General features: G+C 41.8%; 2 protein-coding genes across 5 annotated transcripts in view; both read left to right on the plus strand.

The window, feature by feature from the left end:
* The window catches only part of PPP6C (protein phosphatase 6 catalytic subunit), a 42,768-nt gene extending 38,507 nt beyond the window's left edge, over positions 1–4,261 (plus strand). For all 4 annotated transcript variants that reach the window (XM_053562606.1, XM_053562635.1, XM_053562626.1 and 1 more), the window contains one exon: positions 1,592–4,261. In XM_053562606.1, coding sequence (XP_053418581.1) covers positions 1,592–1,840 — 249 coding nt within the window. In that variant the 3' untranslated portion in view covers positions 1,841–4,261. The remainder of the gene's footprint in view (positions 1–1,591) is intronic.
* Positions 4,262–8,984: 4,723 nt separating this feature from the next.
* Positions 8,985–17,593, plus strand: part of SCAI (suppressor of cancer cell invasion) — a 187,022-nt gene continuing 178,413 nt past the window's right edge. Inside the window, exons 1-2 of the mRNA XM_053562531.1 lie at positions 8,985–9,112; positions 9,809–9,853. Coding sequence (XP_053418506.1) covers positions 9,060–9,112; positions 9,809–9,853 — 98 coding nt within the window. The 5' untranslated portion in view covers positions 8,985–9,059. The remainder of the gene's footprint in view (positions 9,113–9,808; positions 9,854–17,593) is intronic.

The raw sequence follows: 17,593 nt of genomic DNA on the forward strand, positions 1-17,593 counted from the left end.
TTTTTTTTTGTAGTTGTAATTGTTATTTGGTAGGCCCTGGCTGGGTTTGAACCCGCCATCCCCAATGTATGTGGCTGGCGCTCTAGCCACTGAGCTCTAGGTGCCGAGCCAAGATAGAGAATTTTTTGAAGTTCAACTATTTTCTTTTCTTTCTTTTTTGAGACAAAGTCTCACTATTTTGCCCTCAGTAGTGTGCTGTGGCATCATAGCTCACAGCAACCTCAAACTCTTGTGCTTATGCCCTTCTCTTTCCTTCCTAAGTAGCTGGGATTACAGGTGCCCACCACGACATCTGGCTATGTTTTTTTTGTAGTTGTCATTGTTGTTTAGGAGGCCCGGCCAGTGTTCGAACCTTCCAGCCCCAATGTATCTGGCCAGTACCCTAACCACTGAGCTATGGATGCTGAGCCCAACTATTTTCTTTTTTTGTGTGTGGTTTTTGGCCAGGGCTAGGTTTGAACCTGCCAGCTCCGGCATATGGGACTGGCGCCCTACTCCTTAAGCCACAGGCGCCGCCCGAGCCCAACTATTTTCATTTAAAGACGCACCACACACACACATGTACACACAGAGAACTAGGTTCTGTCTCCATTGGTTCAACTTAACTTAGGTAAGTTATTTATCTTGTCTGAGCCTTTGATTCCTTAAGTTACAAAAGAAGGATAATAAATCTCTTACAGAATTGTTACAAGAACTGTACATACTGTATCAGTAATACATATTGATAGCAATATCTTTATTATTAAGCCAGAAAAAAAACTTTGTTTTATATCTGATAGTACTTATAAAACACCTATCTTCAGAAATTTGTGACTATGTGGCTGTTTAATTTCTATATATTTTTTTTTTTTGGCTGGGGTTGGGTTTGAACCTGCCACTGCCGGCATATGGGGCCAGCACCCTACCCCTTTGAGCCACAGGTGCTGCCCCGGCTGTTTGATTTCTATAGCTCTACAGTTGACTTAGCCCACAATGGCTCCATTGGTGTAAACTTATTGAAAGTATTAGGAATCAGCTCGGTGGGCAGCGCCTGTGGCTCAACGGAGTAGGGCACCAGCCTCATATGCCGGAGGTGGCGGGTTCAAACTCAGCCCTGGCCAAAAACTGAAAAAAAATAAAAAAAAAAAAGATACTAGGAATCAGCTCGGTACCTGTAGCTCAAGTGGCTAAGGCGCCAGCCACATACACCAGAGCTGGCGGGTTCGAATCCAGCCTGGACCTACCAAACAACAATGACAACTACAACCCCTCCCCCCAAAAATAAAGTAGATGGGCGTTGTGATGGGCCCCTGTAGTCCCAGCTACTTGGGAGGCCGAGGCTAGAGAATCGCGTAAGTCCAAGAGTTGGAGGTTGCAGTGAGCTGTGATGCCATTGCACTCTACCCAGGGTGACAGCTTGAGGCTCTGTCTCAAAAAAAAAAAAAAAAAAGAAAGAAAAGAAAAGAAAATATTGGGAATAATTAGAGTAGATTCAATAATCATGAGAACTTTAGTACTAACAGGATTTGATACTTTATTTAAATGATTATTATTTATGTAGCCTGATTTTAAAAAATGTACTGAATACTTATAAAGCCTTTCTAAATTTCAGTTTGTTCATATCAACAACTTAAAACTCATCTGCAGAGCACATCAACTAGTGCACGAAGGCTATAAATTTATGTTTGATGAGAAGCTCGTGACAGTATGGTCTGCTCCTAATTACTGCTATCGTTGTGGAAATATTGCTTCGATCATGGTCTTCAAAGATGTAAATACAAGAGAACCAAAGTTATTCCGGGCAGTTCCAGATTCAGAACGTGTTATTCCTCCCAGAACGACGACGCCGTATTTCCTTTGAGGCCTTCGCCCATCCTGCTGACCCATTTTTCTGCCCTCTTATTACCCCAACTTTCTTGTATGACCCTCTACAATATACTTTTTATTGAGCACTTTGCTGCTGAAATGCTGCCTCTTGCCTTTTTTTAATTTTAAATTATCTAAATTTATTGTTTGTTATGGTGTCTATAGCAATGTTTTTCTATCAATTTTCTCCCCCATCCCATCCCCACCTTGGACTCGTTTGAGAAGACTTGAGAAATGTCTTAATACTCACACTGCTGCATGTAGCTCTTGCTTATTTACTGGTCTGAGGAAACAGAATGTGTTTCCTTTTTTAAAAAAGCCAATTGACAGATTACACGGAAATACTTCTCCTTTTGTATCATTCAGCCTTTTGTTTTAGTTTGGTAAGTTTTAAGAAATTTCAGCAGCAAAGTTGTTATTCAATGGGCACGATGGACTACAAATGCCTCGAGTTATGTATACCTGTCCCAGATGTAAACTTCATTGTCCTTTGTTGGATGATATTTTAAATGGATATAAAATAAATTGGTCTAAAGGGCTGCCCTCCTTGTTGTGTTTTTAAATTTTAGTTAAAACTGCTACAGCTTATGACTTTGTACATTAAGATAATTGTATTGATCTTTTTTCAGATTCCTTGTATTTTTTAATAAAATCTTAAATAAAACCCAGATAGGTTAAGTGTTAGGAATTTTAAACAGCTTACATTGTTAGCTTAGTTTTTTTTTCCCTTTTTCTTAATCAGAGTTCTTGACCTTTTGATTATTTAGTTTAAAAATTCGATTGAAATTCAAAAATATTTATTTTTTAAAATAATTACTAAACTGTGCCTAAAGAACATAACTGCCATATTAATGTTTTAATTTATATCCTCTATAGTAATAGAAAACATTTAATACTTATAATGCTGATGTGTTCATTTGATACCAGTTGAATAGAATGTGATCAATCCAGTTTATAATCTATCATGGGTATCATTAAGTAAAATCTATGTATTTTTCAATAGGAATTATTCTCTTGCTGTAACATTTCACCTTAACTTTTAGAAAGTGTTCATTTTTAACTGCAACTGGAAAGGTCGAAAAGTCAGGACTCATATTTGTGAATTGTAATCTGAAGCAGATTATTTAAAATGTAGAAAAAGAAACAAATTCTCCTTTTTTTGTAAAGGTCTGTGGTACCGTCTTTTGGCTTTGTGTAAGTAATATTAATTATACAAAGGGTTGTGATGATCAATTCTTAATATGCAACTGTCCACTTAATAAGGACAAATGTTCCAGTATCTTATGACTATGGTCATAAATGATGTTGGAATGTACCATTTTGTGAAATAGTTGGTATCCCTTTACTATAATTAATTTTTGTCATTCCAGAAAATCCTTGTGAAGCCAGCCAATTAATAAAGCACTTTAGCATCTGTTCAGGTAGTTGTGAAAACCTTTTCTCCTTCAGGATAAGAATTTCCAGGTTACCTAAAAATGCAATAAAAATCTTTAAGCTTCTTGGCACATAATTTTCCATCAGGGTTTTCTTTTATCAAATGAGCACAACACTGTTTTGTTTCTTCTCCAAACACTCAGCTCCTTGTATAGTTTTTAATTATATAGCTATATTAAAAAAAAAAGAAATGGCTAAGGCATTTGCTGCACACACTTGAACTAATGTTGGGTCAGTAGCTTTGTGCTACTGTCCTGGCCCCAGTGTAATTCAGGTGGAAAGGTATTTTTATCTTACAGGGATATGTAGCTATGTATTTTACTAACTGTGAAACACTGGAAATTAATGATGCAGACAACTTGGTGTGGTCTTTGAGCAGCTCTCTGCAGTTTTTCTTTTTTTTCTGTTACCATAAATTGTATTTAAGTGCTTGCTCTCCACTGCTTTTAAGTTGTACCAATAAAACCAAGTAATCCTCAGCCCTCCCTTCCTGTTTGATACTCTTTAGCTTAGATTGATACAGTTGTTTTCTTTATCCCTGCAATGTGACTTCCATTTTTAAGTCATGGTGTATCTGCATTTGTTTGTCACTAGTTGGACACGTGCCAATAATATTCTGTCCATTCCTTTAACTGCCATTTCTGTTTGCCTCATTTCTCTTCTGAATAATGGCTTTTTGCATGGAAAAAATAGTTTTTGCAATTAGATGTGTAAAGGGAAGAAAGAGTGAATGTATTGGACTTCGTGAGCCTAAAAGGAATATTTGGATCCCTCTAATAATTAAGGGCTATGTACTGTTTAGAGTAATCGTGTGGTGGAAGATATTTGCAAGTCATAGAATTGTAGGCAGGAGGATTTGTTACTCCCTGTATCTAGGTTGAATGTAAAATCCCTTATGTTGTATTAATGGGGGTAAGAACTATTTTTATTTGCCTATGATATATTAATACTTGGTTTCTAATAAAATGTCCTAGGCTCTAGTAAGAACTGTCTACTTTGAATTGCCATTTACTCCTTTTCCTAATTTGGCTCATATGCTCCTGGCTAGTTTTTTATATATAGGTTAATGTACTTCCTTGAACATTTTCACTACTTAAAATGTGTTCATTTGGGTGTGATCCTAAAGAGCCTGGATTGAGAGGACATCTCACATGCAACTTGCATCAGCTCCTATTTCATCTGGATTTCTAGAACTGTTGAAAGATTTTGATGTCTTAAGCCCTGGGTTTTCCCTTTGAAAAAAGGTTTGAAATATTGTTCATTGCATTAAGATGTGTGTGTAATCTTAGATAAGATTAATAATATTTTTGCTTTGTAAGTCCCACACCAGGTTTTGGAAAATGCCTGTATTGTGAAAACAAATCAGGATTCTTTCTGAGCCTCTTTCCTTGTCAGAAATAGGATTGTTTTCTGTCAGCTTCCAGAAAATTGTGTATCTGGAGTCTAAGAGATTTAACAGCAAGAATCCAGATTTTTAAATGTAAATGTTTTTTAATGCTGATGTTTGTAAAGCACCTTAAGTTCTTTGGATGAAAGGTGCTATATTCCTTCAGTGTAAATTAATAAAAAGATTATAGGAAGTTTGTAAAAAATAAGTTTACATAATACGTAGTCTGTAGTATATCCTCACAATAAGTTAGCATTTTATATAACATAATTTAAATTAAACATGCTTATTCCTTCACTTGGTTGCTTGACTGGTAAACAAACCTGAAAGTTTCTTTGGTTTTGCATTTGATTCTGAGCTAAGTGTTTCACTTTAAAATAATGTTTATGGTGATAAGCTAGATCCATTCCACAAAACTATGCTTCATAAGATTATCACAACTCTTTTTTGGCTGAATATTTACAGTGTGCAGTGATGTGGACAAAATATACAGTAATAAAAAAGCACCAAAAAGAAACACTTAGAAAGTCCCCCAGCATGATGTCAACCAGATACACTGTATATGGGTGAGGAAGGTTGGTTCCTTGTTCCCCTCCTGTTAATTTTGTATGTCCTTGTCAATCAGTTGGTGAGGATGTGTCTTATCCTCATGAGAGTAAGCTTATGCTGGTTTAGATCATTTAAATGTTTTCTTAACTTTAAAATGCATGAAATTTATAGGAGTTTGTGTGTGTGTGTGTTGTCAACAAAAATATTAAGTATGTTCCAACTTAATCTCTGGCCACTGAGGGTCTCAGTGAATCCACTGTGGTTCTCAGCATTCTTTTTGTGCATAAATGGGAATAGGATATAGAAGACTGCATTGAGGCATTATGGATTAGTGTAAAGAATATAGGCTTGGAGGTCAAGTCTATGTAAAAACCCCAGCTCCTGTGTCCAATAATGCCAGCTAACCTGTATAAAGCACATACAGCTAAATGCTTACATACCCTATTTTTTTTTTTTTTTTTTGAGACAGTGTCTCACTTTGTCATCCTTGATAGAGTACGTGGTGTCATTGCTCACAGCAACCTCAGACTCCTGGGCTTAGGTGATTCTCTTGTCTCAGCTTCCCCAGTAGCTGGGACTATAGGCACCCGCCACAGCACCCGGGCTATTTTTAGAGACAGGATCTTGCTCTTGCTCAGGCTGGTCTCAAACTCCTGAGGTTAGGCAACATGCCCTATTTTGTGGTACCCTTATAACTATATCCATTCTGCCCCACTTTTTTTCCCCAGATGAGGAATTAGGCTTAGGATTGGCAACTTGCCCTGGGTTGCACAGGAAAGCTAGAACTTGAACCCCCCATAGGGCACACCAGAATACATCTTAAGTCCTCCATTTTAAGCAATACTGGTTTTTGTAGCTTTGTGACCCTGAAAAGGTTGGATTTTCTAAATCTTAAATTTCTATGTCTGTAAAAAGAGAATACCATACAGGGTTGATTTCAGTATTAAAAATAGCACACATAAAGCACCCAGTGTCTGGCTCAAAGTTACCATTTATTGAAGGCTCACACTCATATACTTAACGAAATTCACTGTAGTTATAAGGATAATCCAAGGCAACATGTAATTGCAAACATAGTTAAGCTTTATTACGTACAACAAATTAGAAGAAGAAAGGAAATGTTTGAGGTGGGATGGAGTAATGGGAGAAGATAAGAGGAAGTGTGAATTAAACGTGGACTGGAATAATAGGAAGTGTCTGTCTTGCAGAGTAAAAACAAAGAGTTGAGTGTACTTTTTGAGAAGACATGGGAAATGAATAGCTATGGTTCTATTGACAATATCTACCACATATCAATGAAGATTGGCCAATAATGGAAGATGCTAAAGAGCTGGCAAAAGATTTTAATATTTTTCATGGAATGAGTGATACTTCAAGATTGCTTCCTTAGTGAGTTGATAATCTAAGACTCCACTATTCCCCATAACCCCTTGTCTGACACAAATTGGGAATTCTTCCCTTTTTCTGGCTTGAAAATACAGGTGGATACTGTTGGTTGAGACTGGGGCAATTTATGGTTACTAATTTGGGGGACCAACAGAGGTTTGGCAACTTTTTCCTTGTCAAAACCATTTTATTAAAAATCCCACTACAATCTTCCATCACTATTATCCAAGAAAGGTCATTTTTAACATCAAAGATGTAAAAAGGATGGGTGAGACAAGGTGCTGTAATCCTAGCACTTCAGGAGGCCAAAAAGGGAGGATTCCTTGAAGCTAGGAATTTAATACCAGCCTGAGCAACAATAGTGAGACCACCACCCTTACAAAAAGAAAAATTAGTGGGGTGTCATGGTGCAGGCCTTCAGTCCCAGCTACTTGGGAAGCTCAGGCAGGAGGATCGCTTGAGCCCAGAAGTTTAAGGTTGAAGTGAGCTGTGATGATGTCACTACACTCTAGCTCAGGGAACAGAACGAGACCCTATCTTAGAAAACAACACAAACAAAAAAGAAACCATCTCAGAACAAAGGACAGCCCTTTACACCATTATACCAAATACGTTTGTGAAAAGCCGTAGTATCCTAAGTTTTGCCAATTATGGATACGAGTGAGAGGTTTATTTCCTTCACCTCAATGTTGGCTGCATACTACTTGAGGCTGTCTCATTATTGATACCTAAAAATGTGTTAAATGAGAGCAGCTTAATAAGTTTTATGCCTCCTACCAATAGATGCTAAGGATCCAGCAAACAAAATGTGTACACAGGAATATAGATTTAGTCCTTTACATGTTGAATAATTTTATGTATGTTAGTAAGCTGTGCCTTATTTTAAAGGATGGCTTTATTAATGTAGAAGATGAAAAGTAACTAATATTTATTATGCTTATGTGCTGACAGTTTTGCATGTTTAGGTCTGTCAAAAATGCAATAAAATAGAGGGACTTTACCTAACAATTGCAATCAGTGTAACCTGGCTTATTGTACCCTCAATGAATCCCCAACAATAAAAAAAAAAAATGCAATAAAATATTATTATTATTAGAGACAGTCTCTGTCGCCCTGGGTAGATGCCATGGCATCATAGCTCACAGCAACCTCAAACTCTTGGGCTCAAGTGATCCTCTTGCCTCAGCCTCTCAAGTAGCTAGAACTACAGGGGCCGGCCACAATGCCTGGCTAGTTTTTCTTTTCTTTCTTTCTTTTTTTGAGACAGCGTCTCAAGCTGTCGTCCTGGGTAGAGTGCTGTGGTGTCACAGCTCACAGTAACCTCAAACTCTTGGGCTTAAGCTATTCTCTTGCCTCAGCCTCCCAAGTAGCTGGGATTACAGGTGCCCGCCACAATGCCCCGCTATTTTTTGGTTGTAGTTGTCATTGTTGTTTGGCAGGCCTGGGCTGGATTCGAACTTGTCAGCTCCGGTGTATGTGGCTGGCGCCTTAGCCGGTTGAGCTACAGGCGCTGAGCCTAGTTTTTCTATATTTACTAGAGAAGGGTTCTCGCTGTAGCTCAGGCTGGATGCAGTAGAATTTTAAAATTGGTTAACCGATGCAGAATTTACAATTATCACCGTCCACAGCGTGGTTCTTGCACACTAAGGGATCAATACTGTTTAGGCCTCTCAAAATGGAACACGTTGCTTTTAATATGGCATTGGTTCTATTCAGAGTGTTAATTTTTCTTTCTCGGCAATTTAAAAAATCTCTTGCTTTTTAAAAAGCCTGCGCCCATGCTTGTGACCCTTCCTACAGAAGACTCAGCGTCCAATCCATGCTTTATTTTTGTATATTCTTACAGTTTTCTGGCTGGATGCTCTTTGAGGGGTAGCTGTGAGCTCTGAAACAATTTCAGCAAGATGTAGAGACGGACTGCGTATTTTAGGTGGTTTAAAAGGAATCTCGTTGATGACAGTTGCCTCACTGTTGCACGTGCCCCAGGAATTTGGGAAATTGCTGTGCTTGGCTTTTGGTCCTGGCATGGTGCAGAAGTAAGGGGCCCTGGCAGGTGTGTGGGATGCAGGACACCGAGCCCGAGAACCTGTGCGCAGGTGTCTGACGCTGGAGATGTAGTTTCTACTTTCCGGCGCACGGTGGCGCTTAGGTCTCCTCCGGCGCTGCCAGCAATCTCTGAGGCACCTCCGCCGCCACCTGCAGTCTCAACCAAACCTCTGGATGGGCAGGGCGGGATATGACAGCCCGGGCACCCAGTCAGCTGCCCTGGTTCCGCCCACACTGAGGATGTAGCCAATAGGAGCCGAGGAGCAGCGTGGAGAGGCGGGCCCCGCGGCAAGCCTGGCAGAGGCGCGAGGCCCTCCTCCCGCCTCTCCGCCTACTCCAGCCTCCGCCGCCTCAGCTTCCCGAGCGAGCCCTGCGGCCGCCGGAGCAGCTCCCGCGGCGGAGCCGGAGCCGGATGGTCAGAGGAGCCCGGCAGCCCCAGCAGCCGCGGAGTCGCCTGGCCCCCAGGTGGGGCGGGGGCTGCGTGGAGGCCGGGGTTGAGGATGGCGCGGGGGCGGGGAGCGGGCCCAGGGGTAGCGGCTTGGGGACGCCGAGCATTCGGGGCGCGGAGACAGGAGGGGCGGGGGTGCAGGCTGCGGAAGCCCGCGGGGCGTCTGGAGGCTGGGGCGCAGGCTGGGCGGCGATCGCATCCCTAAGGCCGGGTGAGCGGGGCGTGTGAGGGCAGGGGCCCCGAGACGCGAGGCTGGGGATTCCGGGCCGGGAGTGGCAGGGAGCGCGTGCCCCGCCGAGGGGCCCTGGAATGCGGGGGGTCGCAGGCCTGGAGAGGCCGGCCTCGGAGGGGCCGTACACCACCGGTTGGGGGTGGGCACCGGAAAGGGGAGGCTGGGGGGCCTTGCGTGGGTGACGAGGCAGACAATGAATAGGTAGAGGTGGGTGGTTTTGGGGATCTGGGCTGTGACGACGAGGGGCTGAGGATGGAGTGAGGGACCCGGAGGCAGAGCCGGGCTTGGGCTAAGAGGGCCCACCATTAAGGTAATGGTGAGTGGGGGATACCGGGGATAAGGCATTTGTAAGGTCAGATTTGGGTTTGGCGAGCCGGTGGTCCCAGAAGGTGGTACATTTAGTTCTTGACTGGCACAGTAGGGCTCGGAGATGTCTTCTTGTATGTTACTTTTGGTTACTGTCTTATTTTTTGGTCTCTAGACTGACTGGCACGGTGGAGAAACCACCTCGAAAGCGGAAAAGCAGGTAAAGCAGCTGCCTTCCTATTTTGCTTGGTGTTTTTCTCTTTGCTTGGCTGCACCTGTGCTCTACTGCACAAATGTACATTGTCAGTAAATGGAGTTTCTTGTTTATCCCGTTTTAAATGGAGTAACTACATGCAAGCCTTTCCTTTTGAGGACTTCAAATTACTGGCTTTACACTCTTTTTGATGTCTTAGGTAATGTGGGAGACACAATTGAGAAATGCTTGTTTTCTACTTTAGCTATAATTTCACCTTCATCGTCTCTGTTTAAAAAGCTCATCTTTTTTTAACATTTACTATGCACCAAGCACTGTGTGTAAGTTCTCTGTGTTATCTGCAATCCCCAAAGCACCCCAGGAGAGTATGTAGTGTCATCGTTTTTTTTGCAGAAGATGGAACTGGGACACAGAGAGGCCAATATTTATCCAAGATCAAGCACCGAATAAATGATAGAACCAGGATTTGAATCCAGACCGTCTGAGTCTACAGCTTAAGCTGTTAGTCATTACACTGCCTTTAATACATATGCAATTGAAAATATGTTTTCTTATTGCTTGATCTATTTTTCGTAGAATTTAATAAACTCAAATGATTGAACTTAGGAAAATAGGAAAAAGGGTTTAAGGAGTCCACAAATGAGTGAATTATTCCTTGAGTAATGAAGAGGATATACACTCCACAGACATTTTTTGACTGTATTCCACATGTCAGGTGCTACATAGTGATTCTGTTTAGAAGATTCCTTTTTCACAGATATTGGTATCAGCATAGAAAAGTACTGATGTGACCAATAGGACTATTTCGATAGTTAATGCCTGGCGAGTTATCTCTGTTTAATACACAGAAAACCTCAACAATAGGTAGATATGAAACGCTAATGGTAGAAGTGTCAGCCAAGTATCTTTGTTTCTCTGTAGGCCTGTACTATCCAGTACTCTACCACATGTAGCTTTTGAGCACTCAAAATGTGTCTAGCATAATTGAGGAAATGAATTTTTAATTTTATTTAATTTTAATTTAACTTTACAAACTACTACTTCATCACTTACTGGAAAATGTTTAAGTATGGTTTATTTTTTTAATTTTTTGAGACAGAGTCTCGCTATGTTACTCTCGGTACAATGCTGTGGCATCATAGCTCACAGCAACCTCAAACTCCTGGGCTCAAGTGATTCTCTGCCCTCAGCCTCCTGAGTAGCTGGGACTACAGCTGCCTGCCACAACACTTGGCTGTTTTTAGAGACGGGTCTCACTCTTGCTCAGGCTGGTCTCAAACTCCTGAGCTCAAGCAATCTGCCTATCTTGGCCTCCCAAAGTGCTGGGATTACAGGCATGAGACACTGTGCCTGGCCTATGTTTAAGTATGTTTTGAACAACTTAGGTTTGTGAACCTGTACATTTTATGAACCCAAATATATATAAAACATTTCTAATAAAAATTTGGTATCTGGAGTGAGGTAAGTATAAGATACATACTAGACCTCAAGTTAGTACAAAAATTGAATAAAACTTCTCATTACTGATTTTTTATATTGGCCAGGGTGAAATAAATGTAAATATATTGAATTAAATACAACTACTAAAATTCTTTTACTTCTTTTTACTTTGTCTGATGTGGCTATTAGAAAATCAAAAGTTACATATATGGTGCATACATACATTTTATCTCTTTTGGATAGCTCCGGCCTAACTCTCATCACTCTTCTGTCAGACTCTTGTATTAATAGTAGCTTCCTGACTGGTTTCTCTACCTAGAATCTATAATTCATCCCCTATACTGTATAAGTTAATTTTGTAATTCTTGTGCTTAGGATCCTTCTGTAGTTCCTTATAGCTTATTGAAGATCATTCAGATTTTTTAGCCTAATCATATAAAAAGACTTTATTTTATTTCTGCCCATACCTTTCCAGCCACAAATTAATACTTTGGCCACAGAGATTCTCTATAATCTACATATTAAATATCTAGTTTTAAATGATTTAACTTCCTGGTGAACCTTCAAGGTTAATTAATTGCTGATTATAGCTCTGTGTTCTGTTTACTATTCCCAGAATTTATGTTCTGTCTTTGCTTTGGGTTTTTATACTTGATTTCTCTTCCTCTCCAAAATGTTTTCTCTTTGCTCTTTTTTTTTTTTTTTTTGAGACAGAGTCTCACTTTGTCATCCTCAGTAGAGTGCAATGGCATCATAGCTCACAGCAACCTCCAGCTCTTCAGCTCAAGAGATTCTCTTGCCTCAGCCTCCCAAGTAGCTGGGATTACAGGCATCCACCACAACGCCTGACTGTTTCTTGCTCAGGCTGGTTTTGAATCAGTGATCTCAGGGCAATCCACCTGCCTCGGCCTCCCACAGTGCTAGGAGTACAGGTGTGAGTCACTACACCACCTTGCCTGGCCTTCTCCTTGCTTTTTGACAAGCTCCTTCTTCTAAGAATTTGCTTAGACAGCTTGGCGCCTGTGGCTCAAGCGGCCAAGGCGCCAGCCACATACACCTGAGCTGGTGGGTTCGAATCCAGCCCGGGCCGCCAAACAACAATGGCTGCAACCAAAAAATAGCCGGGTGTTGTGGCGGGTGCCTGTAGTCCCAGCTACATGGGAGGTGGAGACAGGAGACTCGCTTGAGCCCAGGAGTTGGAGGTTGCTGTGGAGCTGTGATGCTATGGCACTCTACCCAGGGCAACAGCTTGAGGCTCTGTCTCAAAAAAAGAAAAAGAATTTGCTTAGACATTACATCCTCAGGGAGGGTTTTTCCTACTCTCTCCTGTCCTTCCTCTGCTCTACCTTATTTGTTTCCATGATAGCCTGCACGTATACTTGTGTGAAATGGGTTGGGTGGAATTTGAATCCAGCTCTGTCAAGTATAAATTGTGGGATCATATGCAAGTAGTAATCCTCTCTGAGCCTCAGATTCCTCATCTTTATATAAAAATAACAGTAGGGGGGTGCCCATAGCTCAGTGGTTAAGGTGCTGGCCACATGCTCTAGGGCTGGTGGGTTTGAACCTGGCCTGGGCCTGCTAAAAACAAAACAAAAAAAGAAATAGCCTCAGGTGTTGTGGTGGGTGCCATAGTCCCAGCTACTAGGGAGGGTGAGGCGAGAGAATCTCTTGAGCTCAAGAGATCGAGGTTACTGTGAGCTATGAGGCCACAGCATTTTACCGAGGGTGACAAAGTGGGACTCTGTCTCAATAAAAAAAACAAAAAAGAAATAACAGTAGTTTAACCTCTCTGTCATTGTAAAATGCCTGGAACAATGCCTGGGACTTAGAAAGCACACAGTACATTTTAAGTTAAAAAGCAGCCATCAAATAACCTTTTATTTCCCACCTCTTTTTAAGATATATATATATATATATATATATACACACACACACACACACACACACACACATACATACATATATACACATAAATATATATAAAGTCTAGGGGATTAAAATAAATTAAGACAGAAGAGATGAGAGAAGAAGAATAAAATTAATCTAGTGGCAAAATTAGTACATAGACTAAAGAGTCTTGTACAGTTACTGAAAGTTGGTTCCGTATCTGGCTCTGAGTTTCCTGGAGCAAAGTGAAGAAGAAAATAAAGTTCAATTTCCAGATTCGTGGCATTCATAAAATCACACTTCATCTTAGCCAAAAAGCTAGGAAGTAAAGTGGCCATATAATCAAAAGCATGTTGCAGGTTTTTTAAAAGATTGCTTCTTATAGGCTCGGCCCATAGCACAGTGGTTATGGTGCCAGCCACTTACACTGAGAGTGGGCGGGTTCGAACCCACCCTGGGCCAGCTAAACAACAATAGCAACTGCAACAAAAAAATAGCTGGGCCTTGTGGTGGGTGCCTGTAGTCCCAGCTACTTGGGAGGCTGAGGCAAGAGAATCACTTAAGCCCAAGAGTTTGAGGTTGCTGTGAGCTGTGACGCAACGGCATTCTAAGGAGGGCAGCATGGTTAGACTGTGTCTCAAAAAAAAAAAAAAAAAGAAAGATTGCTTCGTATAATGCTGCTTAATCCAAGTGGAGATATTGCTGTGAACCGTCTCCAAAGGGCCAAAGCAATGTGGTTTAGGTATACAGTTCTTTTTTTTTTTGAGACAGAGTCTCACTTTGTTGCCCTTCTTAGAGTGCTGTTAGTCACAGCTCACAGCAACCTCAAACTCTTGTGCTTAAGCAATTCTCTTGCCTCAGCCTCCCAAGTAGGTGGGACTACAGGCGCCCACCACAATGCCTGGTCATTTTTTTTGTTGCAGTTTTCATTGTAGCTGGGTTCAAACCTCCCAGCCTTGGCATATGTGGTCAGTGCCCTAACCACTGTGCTAGGGGCACTGAGCCAGGTATACAGTTCTTTGATGGTTTGTCTTGATTTAGAGATAGAGAGGTGCATGAGCTTCAGGGACTATGGGTATCTTGTTCACTGCTTATCCCAGCACCTAGAATAGTACCTGACACTTACAGAACAGTTTATTGAGTCATTGAATGAATGAGACAATTCTTTTTTTTTTTTTTGAAACAGAGTCTCACTTTGTCACTCTCGGTAGGATACCATGGCATTATAGCTCACAGCAACCTCCGTCTCTTAGGGACAAGCAATTCTTTTGCCTCAGCCTCCCAAGTAGCTTGTTCTACAGGCACCCACCACAACACCAGCTATTTTTAGAGACAGGGTCTCAATCTTGCTCAGGCTAGTCTTGAACCTGTTAGCTCAGGGCAATCCACCCGCCTCTGCGTCCCAGAGTGCTAGGATTACAGGCGTGAGCCACTGCGCCTGACCTAAACAATTTTTTGTGGATGTTATTTCTCTTAACCAAGCTTTGGTTAGGATCAGACACCAGTGAGTTTATGCTACATTCTCGTCAGAAGTCATAAGGATGGGCAAGCGTGGTGGCTCACACCTGTATCCTAGCCCTCAGGGAGGCCAAGGCAGGAAGAACACTTGAGCTCAGGAGTTCAAGATCAGCTTGGGCAAGAGTGGGACCCTGTTTCTACTAAAAATAGAAAAACTAGCCAGGCATCATGGTGGGCACCTGTAGGTCTAGCTGCCTGGGAGGCTGAGGCAAGAGGATTTGTCAAGCTCAAGAGTTAGAGGTTGCTGTGAGCTATGATGATGCCATGGCACTCTAACTGTGGTGACAGAGTGAGACTTTGTCCCCCTCCCCCCTAAAAAAGAAAGGAGAAAAAAGAATCATAAGGGCACTTATATTGCATGTCTGATTTGAGTCAGATCCTGATCAAGTCAGGATTTTGACCTGAAATGGACAGGCAGTGTACATTTTTAAAGGATCTGTGTGCAAGACCAAAATTTTCCTCAAAAAACAGTTCAGAGATTGCTCTAAAAAGAGAAAACCAAAATGGCCAGTTAAGAACCTAAATATGGGCTTGGCACCTATGGCTCAAGTGGCTAAGGCGCCAGCCACATACACCTGAGCTGATGGGTTCAAATCCAGCCCAGACCTGCCAAACAATGACGGCTGCAATCAAAAAAAAAAAAAAAAAATAGCCAGGCGTTGTGGTGGGCGCCTGTAGTCCCAGCTACTTGGGAGGTGGAGGCAGAAGAATCGCTTGAGCCTAGGAGATGGAGGTTGCTGTGAGCTGTGATGCCACGGCACTCTACCCAGGGTGACAGCTTGAGGCTCTGTCTCAAAAAAAAGAACCTAAATATGGAAGATAGAATAAGGATGTAATGATGGTAGCCAGACATTTTTAAAGGTAGCAATTATTATCAGTGTCATACTGTGGCCATAGGAACTCTTAATGTCAAAATGATACAACTTCCTGGTAAACACTTCAAGATGACTTAATTGCAAAATACAGTCTTTAGTATTTGGTTGAGTTGGCCTCCTGTGTAGAATTGTTGACTTTTTTATATCCTATCACTAGAAAACCATTGCCACAGGTATGATTTTAGGATAGTTGATGTTAAGTCATTCTTTTTGATAGACATCAATCAATTAGTGGCTGAGTTATCTTTTGAGAACATTCCTACTGTAGATCAAACTGTAAGACAGTTTAAGAAAGACTTAAATTTGAGGCTTGGCACCCTAGTATAGTGGTTATGGTGCCTGCCATGTACAGCAAGGGTGGTGGCTTCAAACTAGCCCCAGGCCAGCTAAACAACAGTGACAACTGCAACAACAACAAGAGAAAATAGCTGGGCATTGTGGCGGGCACCTGTAGTTCCAGCTACTTGGGAGGCTGAGGCAAGAGAATCGCTTAAGCCTAAGATTTTTTTTTTTTTTTTTTTTGTAGAGACAGAGTCTCATTTTACCGCTCTTGGTAGAGTGCCATGACATCACAGGACTCACAGCAACCTCCAGCTCTTGGGCTTCCGCGATTCTCCTGCCTCAGCCTCCCGAGCAGCTGGGACCACAGGCGCCCGCCACAACGCCCGGCTATTTTTTTGTTGCAGTTCGGCCGGGGCTGGGTTTGAACCCGCCACCCTCGGTATATGGGGCCGGCGCCCTACTCACTGAGCCACAGGCGCCACCCAAGCCCAAGATTTTGAGGTTCCTGTGAGCTGTGATGCCAAGGCACTCTACCAAGGGCGACATAGTGAGACTCTGTCTCAGGAAAAAAATAAGGTGTTTTTTTTTTTGGCAGTTTTTGGCTGGGGCCATTTTTATTTTTTACTGTTTTTGGCCGAGCCTGGGTTTGAACCTGCCACGTCTGGCATAGGGGGCCAGTGCCCTACTTCTTTGAGCCACAGGCACCACCCAGGGGCTGGGCCTGGCTTTGAACCCGCCACCTCTGGTATATGGGACTGGCACCCTACTCCTTGAGCCACAGGCGCCACTGGAAAAAAAAGGTGTTTTAAGAGCTTGGGCTGTAGTGTCAGACTATGTAAGGGGTTTTGCTGCCTAAAGGACACTTGACAATGTCTGGAGACATTTTGGGTTGTTACCACTTGGGCATCTGGTGGGTAGAGGCCAGGAATGCTGCTAAACACTATGATGCACGCTCAAAATGTCAGTGGGGCTGAGGCCTAAAAATAAATCCTGGTCTAGAGTTTGAATCCTAGCTCTTCCAAATACTAGCTTTGGGCTCTTGGGCAAAGTATTTAACCTCTGAACTTGTTTGCTCTCTGCAAAATGCATGTAATATAGTATCTACCTTGTGGGATTATTACCTTTTTCTGAATGCAAACTTCATAAGTGCAGAGATTTATTTTTACCTGACATACAGGAAAGACTCAATAAATGGTAACTGTGACTAACAGTAGTTTAAAATGTTTTATTTTGTTTTTTCAAAATAAGCTTTATTGAGATATTATTTACATACAATAAAATACACCAATTTTAATTATATAATTTTTGGTTTGGACAGTTTGTATACAGTTGTGTTACCAGCCCTTATGATATAGAACATTGCCATTGCTATCCTCTCCATCCCCAGATTTCCTCATGTTCTCTTGCAGTCATGGTTCTGGCAACCACTGATCTTTTTTTCTATCACTATAGTTGTGCCTCTTGTAGAATGTCATTTAAGTGGCATCATCCAATATATATTCTTTTGTATCTTGCATCTCAGACTTGTCATAATGCTTGTGAGATCTATCCAGTTTTATTTTCTCTCCCAAGACAGAGTCTCACTTTGTTACCCTAGGTAGAGTGCGATGGCGTCAGATCAGAGCAACCTCAAACTCTTGGGCTTAAGCGATTCTCTTACCTCAGCCTCCCAAGTATTGAGATTACAGACGTGAGCAACCACACTTAGCTCCATGTTGTTATATATAACTGTAGATGGTTC

The sequence above is a fragment of the Nycticebus coucang genome, chromosome 2, assembly GCF_027406575.1.
Source record: "Nycticebus coucang isolate mNycCou1 chromosome 2, mNycCou1.pri, whole genome shotgun sequence".
NCBI classification, from domain to species: domain Eukaryota; kingdom Metazoa; phylum Chordata; class Mammalia; order Primates; family Lorisidae; genus Nycticebus; species Nycticebus coucang.